General features: G+C 34.6%; 1 protein-coding gene across 5 annotated transcripts in view; it reads left to right on the top strand.

The window, feature by feature from the left end:
- The window catches only part of DYNC2I1 (dynein 2 intermediate chain 1), a 46,633-nt gene that overhangs the window by 24,362 nt on the left and 6,393 nt on the right, over nucleotides 1-15,878 (top strand). For 4 of the 5 annotated variants that reach the window (XM_074868416.1, XM_074868407.1, XM_074868433.1 and 1 more), the window contains 10 exons: nucleotides 140-312; nucleotides 870-1,032; nucleotides 3,762-3,875; nucleotides 4,785-4,846; nucleotides 5,906-5,957; nucleotides 7,229-7,289; nucleotides 7,541-7,637; nucleotides 7,892-8,023; nucleotides 9,577-9,800; nucleotides 10,906-11,364. In XM_074868416.1, the coding sequence (XP_074724517.1) occupies nucleotides 140-312; nucleotides 870-1,032; nucleotides 3,762-3,875; nucleotides 4,785-4,846; nucleotides 5,906-5,957; nucleotides 7,229-7,289; nucleotides 7,541-7,637; nucleotides 7,892-8,023; nucleotides 9,577-9,800; nucleotides 10,906-11,077 (1,250 nt within the window). In that variant the 3' untranslated portion in view covers nucleotides 11,078-11,364. Of the gene's footprint in view, nucleotides 1-139; nucleotides 313-869; nucleotides 1,033-3,761; nucleotides 3,876-4,784; nucleotides 4,847-5,905; nucleotides 5,958-7,228; nucleotides 7,290-7,540; nucleotides 7,638-7,891; nucleotides 8,024-9,576; nucleotides 9,801-10,905; nucleotides 11,365-15,878 lie in introns of those variants that run through there. The other variant, XM_074868424.1, reaches the window with a different exon arrangement.

The raw sequence follows: 15,878 nt of genomic DNA, 5'->3' as shown, positions 1-15,878 counted from the left end.
CTGTTAATAGAAATATTCTTTATAATTATGTTTTAGCTTCTTTGGTTGTTGCTATAGCAGCTAAATATGCTTTTTCATCTGCAGTTGAGTTTACTCTTTTATTTATTGTTTTTCTTTCTTGATTTTTTTAATGGTTTAGACCGAAAAATATCCTGCCTATACGTCTCTCAAGTTCACAGGCAGACACTACTTTCTGTTCATGGATTACCTAAAAAAGCAGGTGTTGGTTTACTGAACAGAAAGAGCATCATATGCGTTTGGAACATCTGGCAGCCATCCAGTCCTCAGAAAGTTTTAATATGTGACTCAGAGGTATGTTTTAATAACATTGTATATTTGCCCATTGGATTTATTATGTGTATTTGTTTTCTTGTCTTGCTGCAAGATACGTCATCTTTTGAGAAACACATTTGAGCCTAGTGAGTAAAGCACTATTCTCATTCCATTTTGTGCTCCAGTACTAGAATGTAGTGATGATCATGGTGGGTTTTTGTGGTGTTTTGTTTTGGTTTTTTTGTTGTTTTTTTTTTTTTTTTTTTTTAATTTTGACTCAATTTCATGGTTGAAAAGGGGAGGGAAGTAAAATGGCTTGTTCAGATGGTGTTAGGACTTCTCTCTACCCATCAGTATCATACAGTTTAATCAACCCCTTTAGCTTTGTGGCAGTAGATGCAGATTACACAACAATTGTCTTGACAAGGGAAGGCGTACTGAAAGTCTTGTATCCTACTTCCATTTTAAATACCGCAAACACCTGTAATCTGTCTTTTGTGGATTTGCATGCCTAGGAAGAACAAACGTTTTTCAGGCTTAACAAATCATTGGCCTTTATCATAATATCAACCATGCATATTTTTACTGCTTAACAGGTGATATGTTGCTGCTTTAGTCCCAGTAAAACAACATTAGTTTTTGCTGGAACAATAGATGGTTCATTGCTGGTGTGGGATCTTCAAGAAGACTCAAGAATGCACCCTCATATGATGATCAGTGAAACTGACTGGACGTTTAGAGTTCCAACATTTTCCACTGGTTAGTATCTGTGTATTCTGATCAGTCATTTTGTGGGCAGTGAAACAATTCCAGTACTTATTCTTCTAAGAACACTCTTTCTTAGTAGCCTAGTTTAGCCATTTCAGAGATGATATTTAGTCTAGTAAAAATAGCTGTAAAGAAAAGTGAGCCAGCTCGATATGCAGCAAGCAGTGAGAATAGAGAGGTGAACCAGATGTAGAACCTAAGGACCACTGTAAAATTAAAATGGACTACTCAGCTACTACCTCATCTGAAATCATTAGCATAGTCAATTTTCATCATTTTATCTCATTTATATGATTTATATTTATTTAATATAACTTACAATTCTTTTTTATCTACATATCAACACACATATTAAGATGTAATTAAAAAAAATGAAAGCAATTTAAGACTGTAAAACAGTTTCTCAAATGTCATTTAAAGGTCACAGTCTGTACAAATTGTCACCCAAGTCTTGATGTTTCTATAAGATTGCATGCAAGATACAAGCATAACTTAGAAGCAGTGCAGTGCTACTCTTGTGGGTTCTAGAGAGCTATTAATCTCCTCCTAATGTAGATATCTGTATATGGTTAGCTGGATTGATTGTATTGATTAGATTTAATTCATTACAGATATTATACAGCTGTCTTATATGTAGATACATTTTAAGTGTCTTAATCTTTGATCTGAATCTCACCCTTCTGCAGTTCTAAAATTCCACTTATGTAACTTTATGACTTCTGGATTCTATCTAGATACACTAAAAGTTGAGTCAGGATTGTGGGGGTTTTATTGCCAATTTATCAATTATTGTAGTAATGTAAGATCTAGGAATTTCTCATATTTTCATTGCATATACAACTGTCTTTTTACAATACTATTGGTTCAACACGTATGGGGATCACATCATTAGAGACAAGAAGTGTATGAAGGCTAAATGTCAGAGGTGATCTATATAATGGAGTAAGTTAAATTCTGACTTCCATAGTCAGAAGTCAGTTACTTTTAGTCTTTTGTTGAAGGGATTCTGAAGCTCTGACCACACTTTGGGACCCAAAAGTTCTCTGGTTCGATATCTCTAGAAATGTATCAACTGCATGTTGGAGCAAAACCTGGACATACAGTTTCCTGTCATCCAGCTTGTCACATGAGCAAAATCTCTAGCACTGGGGCCAGTTGGGAGCTGTAGCATGCTCTTTGCAGGTTCTTAATGGCGGAGAAGCACAGCAACAAAAATTAATGTGGAATTCATTTGTTGCATTGTTTAGCTATGGCCTGAATTAGTGTTGCATACATATTGGGAAGCCAGAAGAAAGTTTACGTTTCAAAAGTGCTTGTGGGTGACCTCTTTTCATCCTTTGACATTTACTTGTCATTGTATTTCTCTTTTTTTCTACATTTCTGATCCCTTAATGTAAGATCAATATAACATAGGCTTTTGTATCTTTTCTTACAATACAGGGATGAAAAATTCAAAAGTTACAGAGGTTTATTTAGGGCATATAGCTGACATACTAGAAGATGCAATCCAAAGTACTTCACTCTGCATTTGAAATGGTGTATGAGATCCATAAAATTTTATGAATCTGATGGAAATGAATGGATCTTCATGCCTCTTTCCAATGTTTGTCATTGCAAATTTAAAGGGAGAAGCAAGTCATTAATCTTATTGATGTTTTCATTGTATGTAGTTGTACGTTGAGAGACTGGGAATGAGATGTACATACCAGCATTTGTCTCAATCTTAATTATAAATTAGTGCCATTTTTCCTGACACTGTGCTGTACCCTAGACTGAAAAATAACATATAGCAATATTTTTGTAAATAATTTTATTACTGCAAAATAAGTCCTGGATTTTTTTTGTGTACAGGTGCTACCATTTAACTTACACTGAAGTATTATTATTTTTCTAAATGTCTAAATTTTTCACCACATGCAGAAAATCCTCTTTTGTTCACAAGTGTATCTAATTGCAGTAGCCATGTAAAAGTAAACGTTAGTTGGCTGTTGATAGACTTTTAATTTTTTTAGTAGATCAAAGATGCTTGGTCTTGTGTTGCACGGTGAGCTGGTAGTCAAATGTATGTATACAGTTTCATGTAGTTGCTTATATAAGCAAGTGTTTTTTATGCTGTATACTTAGGAAGCTTTATGCCTTTAGTCTTAAATGAGATTAAGTTCAGCACACAGAGCAAGTCCAGAAATCAAGAGTATCTGACAAAGAATGCATATTGGAATAGCTCTAAATATACATTTACTTTAAAATGTTATTAAAGGGTAAATACATATTTTCTTTTGGTGAATTATTTGTTTCAGCATAGTTACATTCTATTAAATAATACTATGTAAGAGTAATTTTTCTTCAATTTTGTCTTTTCTATAGTAAGCAGTGATTTATTTCTACCTCTATTATTTATGGAGCTTGAAATGAACATAATTCCTTTCATGGTAACCCTGCAATAGCAGATTTTAATGAAATGTCTGGTACAGTGGCATAAATGGTGCAGCAGTCATTTGGAAAATGAGAAGTAAATACAAATGGTGAAACATCGATTTATCTAGTAGCATTTTGTTAATTTAGGAAACAGTTTGCAGTATTTTATTTGAGACTTTTACAAAGTAATTCTTTGTGAAGTTATTATTTGCCATTCTTTGTAATCGTCATTTTCCCATAAGCCATTTGTTGTTGTTTGTGTTAAAAATAATAGAGTGTTTACCTCTCACTGCCCTTAACTACAGATGGTGTTCTAAACTCGGTAAACCACAGCTCTCCTATATTAGCAGTGGAACCTATCTCAACCTCTCTCTACACTGATCAGAGATACGGGCTCTCAAGCCTCTCTTCTCAGGAGGGTATGTAAGCTGCTCTTCAAAGCATCAGTACGTCTGAGTCTTTCTTTAGGTATCTAGTGAAACAAATATATCATGGCCAAAATCCAGTTTATAATTCTATTCTGCCACTTGTCTGTAGTATTAGTTGCATACAATATTCATGTTTATTTTCTGCTCTCTTTTTAATGTAATGTTCATTCAGTTTCACATCAGATGTGGGTGCATGCTTGTTATAATGTCTATTTTCAAGACAATATTTTGTTCTTCCATGATAAAACAAGTTATCTCTCAAAAACTGCCTTTAGAGAAGTCATTGTGCTTCTGTAATGTCTTTGAAGAAATCAGAATGCCTTTAGAGACGTCTTAGTGCTCCTATAATGTCAACCCCCCCCCCATCTAAAAAGGTGAAACAACTTGCTTATATCTGAAAGCATTTACAATATGTGACTGTACTTGGTGGTTCTTCCTGTGCCTTTTGCCTAATTTTTTTATGACCAACCTCTGCAAAGAAACTTTAATCCTTATATTCCCAATTCTCAGTCAGTGTGCTAGAGGAGACATTATTTATTTCCATTGCAGATTTTCACATTGAAATCCTTAGTAGTCCAAAGAACTGTGCTGCATATTGCAGGTTTTACAAGATTTCATCTATTGCACTTTATGTTCTGTTCCAAAGTCCATGCAGAATCCAGACATTTTAAAAGATGAAGACAGAGAACATCTGCTTATCTGATAGGACAAACTGAACATACTAGTTTCATGCTTTTTTTTTTCCCTTAGTAGAATTAGGGCACTTTCCTTTTTTATGCAGCTGAAAGGATCATAAAAGTTTCAGAGAATGTATTAACCTAGGAAATGTTTCAAATCCTTTGATATCGTTCAGGATGAAGGTCAGTGTATGAATATAAATTGTTATGATTTCTTCCATAGAAATGTCAGGCCCTCCATTTCAGATAGCTTCAATGGATGAAAATGGAATCCTCAATATGTGGGTGAGTAATATATGTATGAAAAGAGAGAGTATCATGTTGGAATAATAAAATGCTTCTTCAAATACAGCAACCCATCCAGAATTTCTGATGAGAATTTCCTCCCTGAAAAGTACAGCAACACTAGCTATTCTGTTGAAATTTTCCTCAAAATTTTTGACCTGACTCCCTACTGCCATGATGTTATCCTTAGGCAAAACTATTAACAGGTACATGAATTCATGAGAACAGGCAATCAGTAGTTCTGCTTCATAGGAATATGTCACATATTTCTATTAATTAAATAACAGACCTCGGTCCTCTTTCACCCACCCACTTTATATTATTTGAATCACAGTGATGTCAGAGACTGTACTGAATGTATGTGAGCAATGAAATTCATAATTTATGTAAAATAAATGTTTAAGAGGCAAAATGTGAAAATCTGTGGGTAAGATTACCCTGCCTAAACTATAATGGGCATGTAAGCACCAGTTCTGTTGCTCTTAATTACCGTTCTGACAACTTTTCTTTCTAGTGGACATTTTCAGTATTTTTCTGATGCAGCTTTGGCCCAGGTGCCGAACCTGTTGTTTGCACCTGAATTGATCTTGCTTGAGGAACTGAATGGCTCAGTGAATAATAAGGGGATAAAAGTATTTCCTTTCTGTATCACCAGCTAAGTCCCTTAAAGCTCTAAGTGACTTTAGTAGCAACAGATTCAGGTCAGATGATCTACCTTTTCTATGTGAAAAGCACAGGACACAAGTTACAATTCCTTATTTTGGGGTTTAGGGTGGTTTTTTTGTGACCGACCAAACCGACAAGATGCCAACTAGCAATGAAGTGTAGAATGTAACTTCCCATATTCTGCTTTTCAGCAGGGAACATCCAGCAGGCATGTGAAGCTATTTTTAACATTGCAAACATTGACAGTGGATAGAAAATCTATCTGTAATCATTATAACATTAGACCTATCTAAATGTTTCTTTAGAGTTATGTTATACATTATTACGACTAGTTAAAAAACTAAAGTCTGGTAAATATTTATTGCTTATTAATGTTAAATATTGACTTTTCAGGTAGTTGTTGAATTACAAAAAGTGGATTTAGCTGGTTCACAAACTGATTTAGGTGAGTACTCTTCATTAGAGGTAGAATAAAGTGCTTGAGTGTTGAGATTATGAAGTCAGAAGAGAGAGGAAGAGTCAGTAAGGAAAAGATTCATTCTGAATAGGTTATATATCTGATATTTGGGGTTATGGGTTAGATATCATGAGAGTTATTTTCACTGCTATCTGAATCTCATCTGCTAAATCTGTATTGGTAATTGCCACCAGACAACCACATTTCTTATAATGTCATAGCAGATTTCTGTGTCCTCAACAGCTTTTTTTCAAAGAATATGAGACTTTATGTCTTTCTTAGTCCTCCTGTTCTTTCTTTAGTTTCAACCAAATCTGTTAGAATGCTTTTGTTGCTTCCTATATCTCCATTTTGCTAATTGTCCTGGAAGTTCTCTTTTGGGTAAGGTACCACTTTTTTGTGAGAAAAAAGTTTCCATTGAAAAGTTTCACTCTGTTGTGAGAAAAAAGTTTCCATGAAAAAAGTAAAGAACAAAGTCCATTCAGCCCTTTTTGAGTTATATGAATGAAGAAAATTACATTGTTCTTTGAACAAATTTAGACTCAAGTATTTACCTAAATGGAAAAGGCTGTGATTAAAATCCTGATAGTTTTAAAATACATATATAAACAATGAAGTAATACTAACAAACTAGAATGTTTGATCAATTTTCTAATTTATAAGCTTGTGTGCAATGTCTGGCCCTATTAAGCCACTAAAGCTGGGTATTATGTCTGTGGAGAAGTACATTTTAAATCTATGGTCATATTTTTACAGTTTTACTGCCACCAGGATTCATGTTTTTCCCCTTCAAAAAATTCGTGTGTTTGAAGGATTTGAATTATTTATTTTTTTCTCTACTAACAAGTAAAACAGACTAACTTTATGGAAGCATTATTACAGTCTCTCATTCCTATAATTAATTGTCAAAGATCCAAGTGACATAAATGTGCATTTTCACCATTGATAGAATTGGGTTTTACAGAGTGATATTACAGGATGTTATATACATACTGTAAAACTAAAACAAACATATAGTCATGTTCCCCTTTCTCTGTTCTCTTTCTTTGATTTCTGTCAAAGATTACAACTTTTCAGATTTGATTTCTGAAGTAAGCAGTTCTAAATTATGTGAAATTCTTACATATCAAAAGCTGTATTTACAATAAACAATTATGAAATATCCTTTCACTTACTAGCTTGGGTTTTAATTTGATGATAGCACTTTCTTAATGCAAAGTGCTTAAATTAGTTTGAATAATTATTTTATATAATTTTAGGTTTAATTCCTGGAGGGAAAGTGAAGTTAGTACATAGCTCTACTATGGAATTGAATAACAGGTAAGAAAACAGGGTCGTTTAGATTTTACATGTGTATCTCACAAAGCTGATTTTTCCTGTACTTTAGTAATTTGCTGTTATGTAAAATATATTTAACAATATTTTCATTAGTTGTTTAGGGGTTTTGTAATATAGATTTCTTTCTAGAGCTAGTCATAGACATTTTAGATTGAGTTTCTGTATGTACTTGCACAGCTTTAGGAGACAACTTCCTGTATTTATGTCATCTTCTACCTTAATGTTTTTCCTAGCCTTTTCCCGAAGGATGTGCACCAGAGAATGCCCCAGACACTGACTATTAAATTTCTGTCTTCTAATCCTAATCATTTCATTGTTGGAACAAACATTGTGAGTAATGTGATGAAATTAATCTGATTGTTATTTTTTGTTTTGGAAGCTGCCCCATTTACTTGAAATTTTACCAGTAGACTGTATATAAAATGTATAATTTGAGACTATTATTAAAATTTGTTAGCTATTAAAATTTGTTATGTGTAAAAGATCTTTAATGTAGCAGCTCTGTGAATTATTTAACTTTTTCTTGTAGTACTGATAATGCAAATTTTGTTGTGTTTAATTAATTATATTTATATTTTTCACAGGGGCTGGTAGGCCATAGTACAAGACACAATTTAAAAGTTCTTCCAAAGCTATTCAGACCCCAGGAGAGCAGAGTGAGATCAATAAGCATCAACGCAATTGATTTCTTCCCTTTTGGAAAGCCACTATTTTTGGTATGAAAACATTTTAATATAATGCAAGTTTCTTTTTTTTTTTTTTTATTACTTGCTGAGGGAGGATTTATAATTTGACGTATTTAACTAGACGTGATAGTTGATTTACCTCACTAATTCCAATCTGCCATGAAGGGTGACAGCAAATCCTGTGTCCTGGCATTTAAACTTTGCTTATGTAAAAGGTGGACCATCTAGCTCACAGGAACAAATTACAATCTCACTTCAGCCTTATAACTTATTCTTGTTTTTACTGAAATTCAGAATTGCAAGCAGGTCTTCTGCTGTTAATGAAGCCTCAGCTGTTTCTCACTGTTATCATACATGTCTTAGTGACATAATCATTTTTGAGACAAAATATCTATATTGCTGTGAAATAAAGGTCTGTGGGGCAGCTGTGGGCACTCCCTGTTTTCCATTCCTCTCCACACTGGGCATACCCTTGGGGTATGCCTGGCAGTGTACCATGTGGTCAGGTGTGTTCAAATCTAACCTCAGTAGTTCATATTGACACACCCACTTTATTTGTCTCCCATGTGAAAATTTATTCAATGCAAGTTGAATCTAACTCTGGTAGGATTTTCCATCTGCTTATCTTTGCATATATTTGTACTTGATCCTCTCTTAAAAAGGCTTTCTTTCTAAAATTGCCATGATTTACATGGCTTCATTGGGATTGCCTAAGGTATAAAATGAATGTGTTTGACTACAGTATATGTATTTTATGTCACCACTGCGCAGTCAGAACTTTCTTTTACCAGTAAGGATGTTCTTACCTGTTTCCCAAACACATTTATTTAGAGTGATACTGACTTCTATAAGTTTGTATCTGAAGAGTCCTTTTAAATGTAAGAGCAATTTGCAAAATCACTGTAAAAAGTCATCGTAATTTGAAAATTCTAGCAAGTCTTCCTGATGTAGAGGTAGCCCATGGTAGTAAGAGTAAGTTATTTTCTGTTTGCAAAGAATAGTTTCTTTTCTACCTGGATTAGAGCAAACTTGTAAATTATATACTAGGCAAGACATAGGTTATAAGAAAATATCTGGAAACAGTGATATCTGCCTGTCTTTGGATTTAGTTGTTCATTAAGAATCAGTTCAATACCATTATACTGTTAAGCACAGCCTGTCCTCCTGAAAGCTATTCTTGGTTTTACAGATTACATGTGTCACTAAGTAGCCATCTGAATTGGTCTCTAGGCTCTGACCTCGCCCCAGTTCAGACTACTGTCAAGTTCTGCTGGGTCATAGTATCACTGAAGTTGATAGTTTGAGAACTTTTTTTAAAATAGGAAATTAGGACTTCAACCCAGGATTAGTGGATTAGATTGCTCTAGTACGCTCAGTAGAGAGTTACTGCTTTTGAACACAAAATTACATTAAAAGTTAAAATCCAGATAGTCCATATAGTGAGATACAAGATATATGTGCCATTCGAGTCAGATAACTAATTTTATTTAAATGTTTGAGATTCCCAAGAATTGAATTGCAGTTTTTATCTTGCTTAGTTTGTTTTGTTCCCAGGAAGTATTTTCTTTTTGACTATGATATAGGTCGGCTGTTCAGATGGAAGTATTAGATTACACCAAATGACATCAGAGTATCCCCTCATGCAGTGGAATGACAGCACAAATGGGCAGCCAATTATTGCCCTGCAGTGGGCTTTAACAAGACCCGCTGTGTTTTTTGTCCTGGATGCATCATCTAGTATTTATATTTGGGATCTTCTGGAAAATGATTTGTTGCCTGTGGCAAAGGAGGCTATTCCATCAGAGAAGTAAGTACATTACACTGCTCTCTTTTTAACAAAAAATTAGTATTATTATCATCTACATTTTGATTAGAGTTTGGATGGGTTTTTTTGCTTGACATTAAATGTTCATTATCATTTGCTTTTCTAACTGTATTTTTAAACTGTTGGAGTTGTGAAAAGAGACTCTAATGAGCTAAATTTCAGTTTATCCTTATTTATTATTTTATACAGTCTGATAAAGGAAAAATAATGTTCTTATAAATCAAAATTAGGTATAGTGTTATCAGTTGGGACGGATGTCTGTACATAAAGCAGTTGCTGTTATATGAAGAGAAAAATTTTATTCCCACTAGAATCACTGGACTGTTTAAGTTCAAAGATGGCTTTGCTGGATCGGGATCAACCACTAAAATAGGCAAGATGTTGGACATTTTAAAATGCCTATATATAGTATGGCTACCAATATAAAGAAATATATTGTGTTCATTGTCACAAGTAAACAGGAATATTTTTGGCTAACATGTATTCATCAGGACTAACATCAGGGTAGTCTCACAGTATTGCCCCTGTAGTCAGTGCAGAGACCTGGCTATCCTGTAGATTGATGCAGAAAAGCAGTTTAATTTAGCCTTTCTGAATTATAGTCTTGATGATTCTTTTTCCTCCTTGCTGGGAGCCCTGCTGGGAGACTCTGTCTTCCGTAGGCTTAAATTAGTCTTGGTGAATATCCCTGTAACTGAAAGGTTTTCTCGTAGCCTTATAAACTGTAGCAAAGTGCTTCTAGTTTTGGGAGAAATTTTTAAACTTGTTACACTGTGCTGGAAAGTACCATAAAACATAGTTCATTTTTATGGCTTGAAAAAGTTTGTAAGTCATGATTAGAAATTGATGATGGAATCTGTGAACAGGGGAAGAATTGCCTGTTATATTTGCATTAAATGACTGCAACTGGTAAAAAGCTAAAGAACATGCTGGGACTTGAAATAGTGAGGAATATTACACTGTGATGAGCAGAAAAAATGAATCATTTAGTTAACTATAAGTAACCTGCTAAAAACATGTTTGAAAACACCAATTTCTATTAGTTTTGCCTCAATTAAAAAACATTCTCCTGTTCTTTTGATTTCAGTATTGTGACTATGGCTTTACTGGGAGAACCAGAAAAAACAAATGGATTGTTAGGCATTGCACTGGCCAAAGAATCTGGGCAGATAGATGTTCAGTGTGTAAAGAAGAAGTGGGCATTACCTCAGCCTGACGAATCTGAAAAACTACAGTTGATTTTATTGCAGTCTTTTTAGAAACAGTGTACCTGTCTGGGTGTACAAATTATTGCAAAATACTTAGATTATTTTTGACTTCAGTTAAAAGATTTGTAATGTAATTTTGTATTTGTATATAACTTGTATACATTTTAAAGAATATCAATACAACAGTTCAGCTGAAATGATATATTTTATCATAAAAATGACAGAAACAAATTTAGCATTATTGTACTCAAAAAGATGATGAACTATATTTCATTATTGAAAGAACTCTAGTTGTATATATTTTTTTTTAAATACTGAAAATATATTCCTATAAATTACACTGTTGTTTCTCATTATTCTGCTTTGAAGTAAAAAGTCCTTTGGTGAGCATAAAGTTGTGCCTCTGTGTAAGCAACCTGAATGTATGGAGCTTTCTACCTCTGGACCTTTTACACACTTACACTTGCTAAAACTTATATCCACCTAAAAACATTACGCAAACAGGTCAGAATACAAATTTACATCGCATGATATCTTACTTCTGATTTTGACCCTGAAACTTTGCAAAAGGAATATCTGACCAACTCAGGTTGTACTGATATGTATGCTACCTGTTTGGATCAAGCTGTGTTAACAGTATGCTTGTGAGATTTACTGAAATTCTAAATTCTTTGGGGTTTCTGATGTAAAACAGAAGATACTGACCTGAATACTGAAAATGTCTTTAACTTCTGTAGCCTAACAACTTCTGATTTAAAGATTATGAGGAAAACCATGATTAAATGAGCATGGATTCAGGGAAAAAAAGGACAATTGAAAGATAATGTGTTCAGAATTTAGTGAACATATATTTTAGGTACCCTCTCCTAAAATAGACTGAAATAATTTGTAAATTCTAATTAGTTCATTGCAAATGTTTTTTATGTAAATTGTTACTTAAATTGAGAAAACTCAAAGTGACCACATGATGGTGCCAAGTCACAGCAGTAAAACAGGAGTGCCTTATATAAACAGCATACACCACTTCGGGAGTGAATCTGTTGTAGTCCATTGTATGTTCCCCTTTCCTGAAAAGCAGCAGCTGCAATCCAGAGAGCCTGATGTCGGAGAGATGCGTATTTCACAGACCATTTTCACTATCCTAGTTCCATGGTCAGTGACAGATTTTTTTTTTTTATGTGCATAAACACAAATGACTCTCCTCATCTTCATTGTTGGGTTTATACTGTAATAATATACACTATAAGTTAAATTAGAAAAGCAGCAACATGATCAATTAAAAATGAGACCCTATATATGAAAGAAAAAAAGTTCACTGTTAATTCCAAAGTATTTTCATATCCATATCATTTTACTGGTAGCTCTGATATGTGTGCATATGCACACACATTCTATTGTATGATCTTTATATAGGATGTAAACACTACCATCATGATACATTTAAAATAGCCCCAATAAATATATTTCTATCTCACCTGTGGGCAATTTTCTTAACAGTATGAACTATAGTTAAAACAACTGACCCATATAATAGAGACTTACCATTCAAATGATATAAAAGTTAGATCACCATCCACCCATATTAATAACTTTTATAAAATGTAACATCTTGCTCTTAAGCCAAAAAATCCTGGCAGCAAGGCTGAAAAATTTTAAATATGCAAAATAACAGAAAGTTTTGGATAAACTTCTGCTTTTATTTGCCACTTTATGAATGTGCTTTGAAAGCCTTTTCTATTTAGAACATAAATATTAATATTGTTTTTATTGGATTTTGTCATCTCACAGATGGGAATATGAAGTTTTCAGTAGCTGAGTAATAAGTTAACTGAGGAACAGAATTCTTGAATCAGATGGCTGATTTCTTACAACTGTTTAGAAATGCTTTTATTAACCTGTCAGCCTATATTTGCAGTAGAGCTTGGGAAAACAGGAATAGCATGACTGTTGTTCTGTACCAGAACACTTCTTTTTAATTGTACTGAAGGTGACCATCCTACCCAATGCAATTTTGTCTTAATTAATCATAGCTGTCATTTAGTTAAGATGTGTTGAAGGATACAGGAGCATTGTAGCTTCCGTAGCAATGAGGGAATATTCTGCTAGCTGGAATATTTTTAAAAGAACACATTTAAATCATAAAAATAGTTATTCTTTTTAAAGGCAGTTGCTTTTTTTCTGAGGAGTTGGAAAGTCTATCTAGGTCTGTTCTAGGTGCAGAAATTGGCTGGACTAAAGCAAATACTAAAGTGTCATTGAATTACACAGACTGTTGGAATAGGACTACGTAAAATTCACTCATGAAGTAACCAGAATTTGGCCATCAGTGGCATGCTTGGTGGCATGCAAACTAAAAAAAGTTATGAAGATACTGGGACAGAAAATTGGCTAATGAGCCATATTTTCATTGCTAGTTTAATTTCCAATCGGGCTTACCAGGATTCTGTTTATAGACAAATATGCGTTTATCTGTGTGTTTCTGAGCCTCCTTGGCTGTGAGAAGGCAGACAGCAATTCCCTTTACAGTTCCCCTTAAAAAAATCAGCTAACTTATCTTTTGCTAGCAGTTCCTGAAGGTTTCAGAAAGTATATCAACAGAAAATCTCTTACCCTAATTCCTGATGTAGGCCTCTTCTTGCATTATTCAAACTGCTATAGCAGTCTTGATGTTACAATATATGAAGTGGTGATTTAGGTGCAGCTCTGTGAAAGCTGAGTAGCATGTGGAATTATTTATACTTTTCTTTTTTTAATGTTACATGAAATATCCCCCAGTGCTGGAAGCTCAACATTATTCAGACCGTACTGAAATTGAATAAATAAGATATCTGCTTGCTGCTGTGGAGAGAAACTGAAGACATCCTCACAGTGTCACCCAGGCCTTCCAGTTGCCAATCATGTCCTCTTTATGAAGGGAAAAAAAATACATTGTCAGTGTCTGATGCTTCAGCAATTGCAGTGTAGTTCACAGCATTTACCATTCTTTAAGCTGTTAAACCAAAGCAAAGTTCACTTGACACAGTAATAGTTACATCCCACAGGATTTTATAGGTGGAAATAGAGTACCAGCAAAAGACAATCATATCAATTATAGAAATTGTACTCCTGATTATGTTTTGCAAAAGCTTAGCATGAAGGAGGAAGTGTTTACATATACTCTTAGTGGTAAAAATAATATTTTTCTTATTTAGATCAGCCATGCCTAGCATTAGCTATTTTTAAAGAAGTAGGCAAATGCAGTTATGCAAATAGTTGTTGACTGTAGCTGGGAGGAAGGAGATGCTTCTTTCCCTCCTTGCAGTATTTTCCACAGCCTTTCCCTACACACCCTGTGATTCATTCAGCCTTTCCTCTTCATGTTCTGCAGCCACTGGTACCAAGCCCACTATACTGTGGATGAAAAGATGTCCCTTAATCAGATCACCTGAGATCTTGAACGGTTTTAAAGTGTTTTTATAGCTGGCACTGGAAGCTGGAGATTTTTGCCTCCACAGCAGATACTGCATTGGCAGTAGCAATGCAGTCTTTCTCTGTGTCTGACAATGTGCAGTAGTGAACCAGTCTGTAATGAAATAATTTCTTTATACTTCTTTATGGACCGAATTGAAGCCAACCGAAATCAATGGAAATATTCCCATGTATATCTTGCCTATACAGGTTTCTCCTATACCAGCTGTGAAAAGTAACAGTAAATTTCTCACTGCAGGTCTTTATTTTTTCTGTATTTATATACATGTATTTGTAGGCACTGATTGTCTCCCTGCTGCCCTCCCTACCCTGCAACACACATGCTTTTCTCTCAGTTTGCTTTCAGAAACTATATTGTTTTCTCTTGGAAGGTCAACATTAATATTGGTTTGATGCCAACAACTGTCACCTGAGAGAGGTAAAAGCAGTCAATCTATTTTCAGTAGTTTAAGGTGGTTTAAGTGGAAAAAAATCTCTGAATAAGTGTTGAAAAAAGTAATTTGTAAATCCAGTAAAATGCTCAGAATGAATTGAATGGCATAAAACAAGGAGAGTTCAGGTGTGTGCGAGACCAATTTCCAGCTGCTAACAGTGTCCAGGCCTGGCCGCCCCGCCTCCTTACTGAGGTGGATTATGCTAAATCCTGAAATCTATTGCATACCTGTGCTGTTAGGATATTACATGAGTATGAGGCATGAGGAAGTCTAGTGTCTACAAGATCTAGATTCAATTTCCATCCCTTTCAAAATTTCCCATGTTCCGGGGAGCACTGTCTCTCCCTGGCCAGGCAAGGGAAGAGTTTATCCACCGCTGCTCTTGCATGGCTGCCGTTTGGTACGACTGTGGTGCACCTGAGCATTTGCAGCAAGACAAGGCCAGCTCAGAGCGTCCTGCTTTCCATCAAATCTGCTTTTGGGACAAGAAGGGAACATGTGAAATACATGTTTAATTGTGCCTTCTTGTCCTCTGTGATGATGCTAGTTCAGACACTCCAGGGGCTAATTACAAATTTTCCAGTTATAATCAGAAACACATTTTCTTCACAAAATATGGTTTATCAGTTTCAGTGGCTTAGTGCAATGTGGTCCTGAGTTAAACTGACAGACTGCCTGAGGGCATCAGACCAGATTTATGGTGGTAGACTAGAGTCCAATTGGTAGAATTGATGGGCTTGATTTGGAGCACAAGGAAATCTGTGCTTTTTTCTTCATATTGGTTATTGATGCAGTGTCAAATACAGACTTGAATAAAAGCAGTAACACTTGTACATAGTTAGGAGAATCTGTGTTTTTCATGGATGTAGCTTAAACTTTTTGACACTGTGCCATTAAACTGATGGAATTTCAGCTCCAAATAAATCATATCCTATTATAAATTAAAGCAG

Source organism: Strix uralensis, chromosome 1 (assembly GCF_047716275.1).
Source record: "Strix uralensis isolate ZFMK-TIS-50842 chromosome 1, bStrUra1, whole genome shotgun sequence".
Lineage (NCBI taxonomy): Eukaryota > Metazoa > Chordata > Aves > Strigiformes > Strigidae > Strix > Strix uralensis.
Note: the sequence above shows the minus strand (reverse complement) of the source record. Positions and strands in the feature narration are given on the sequence as shown.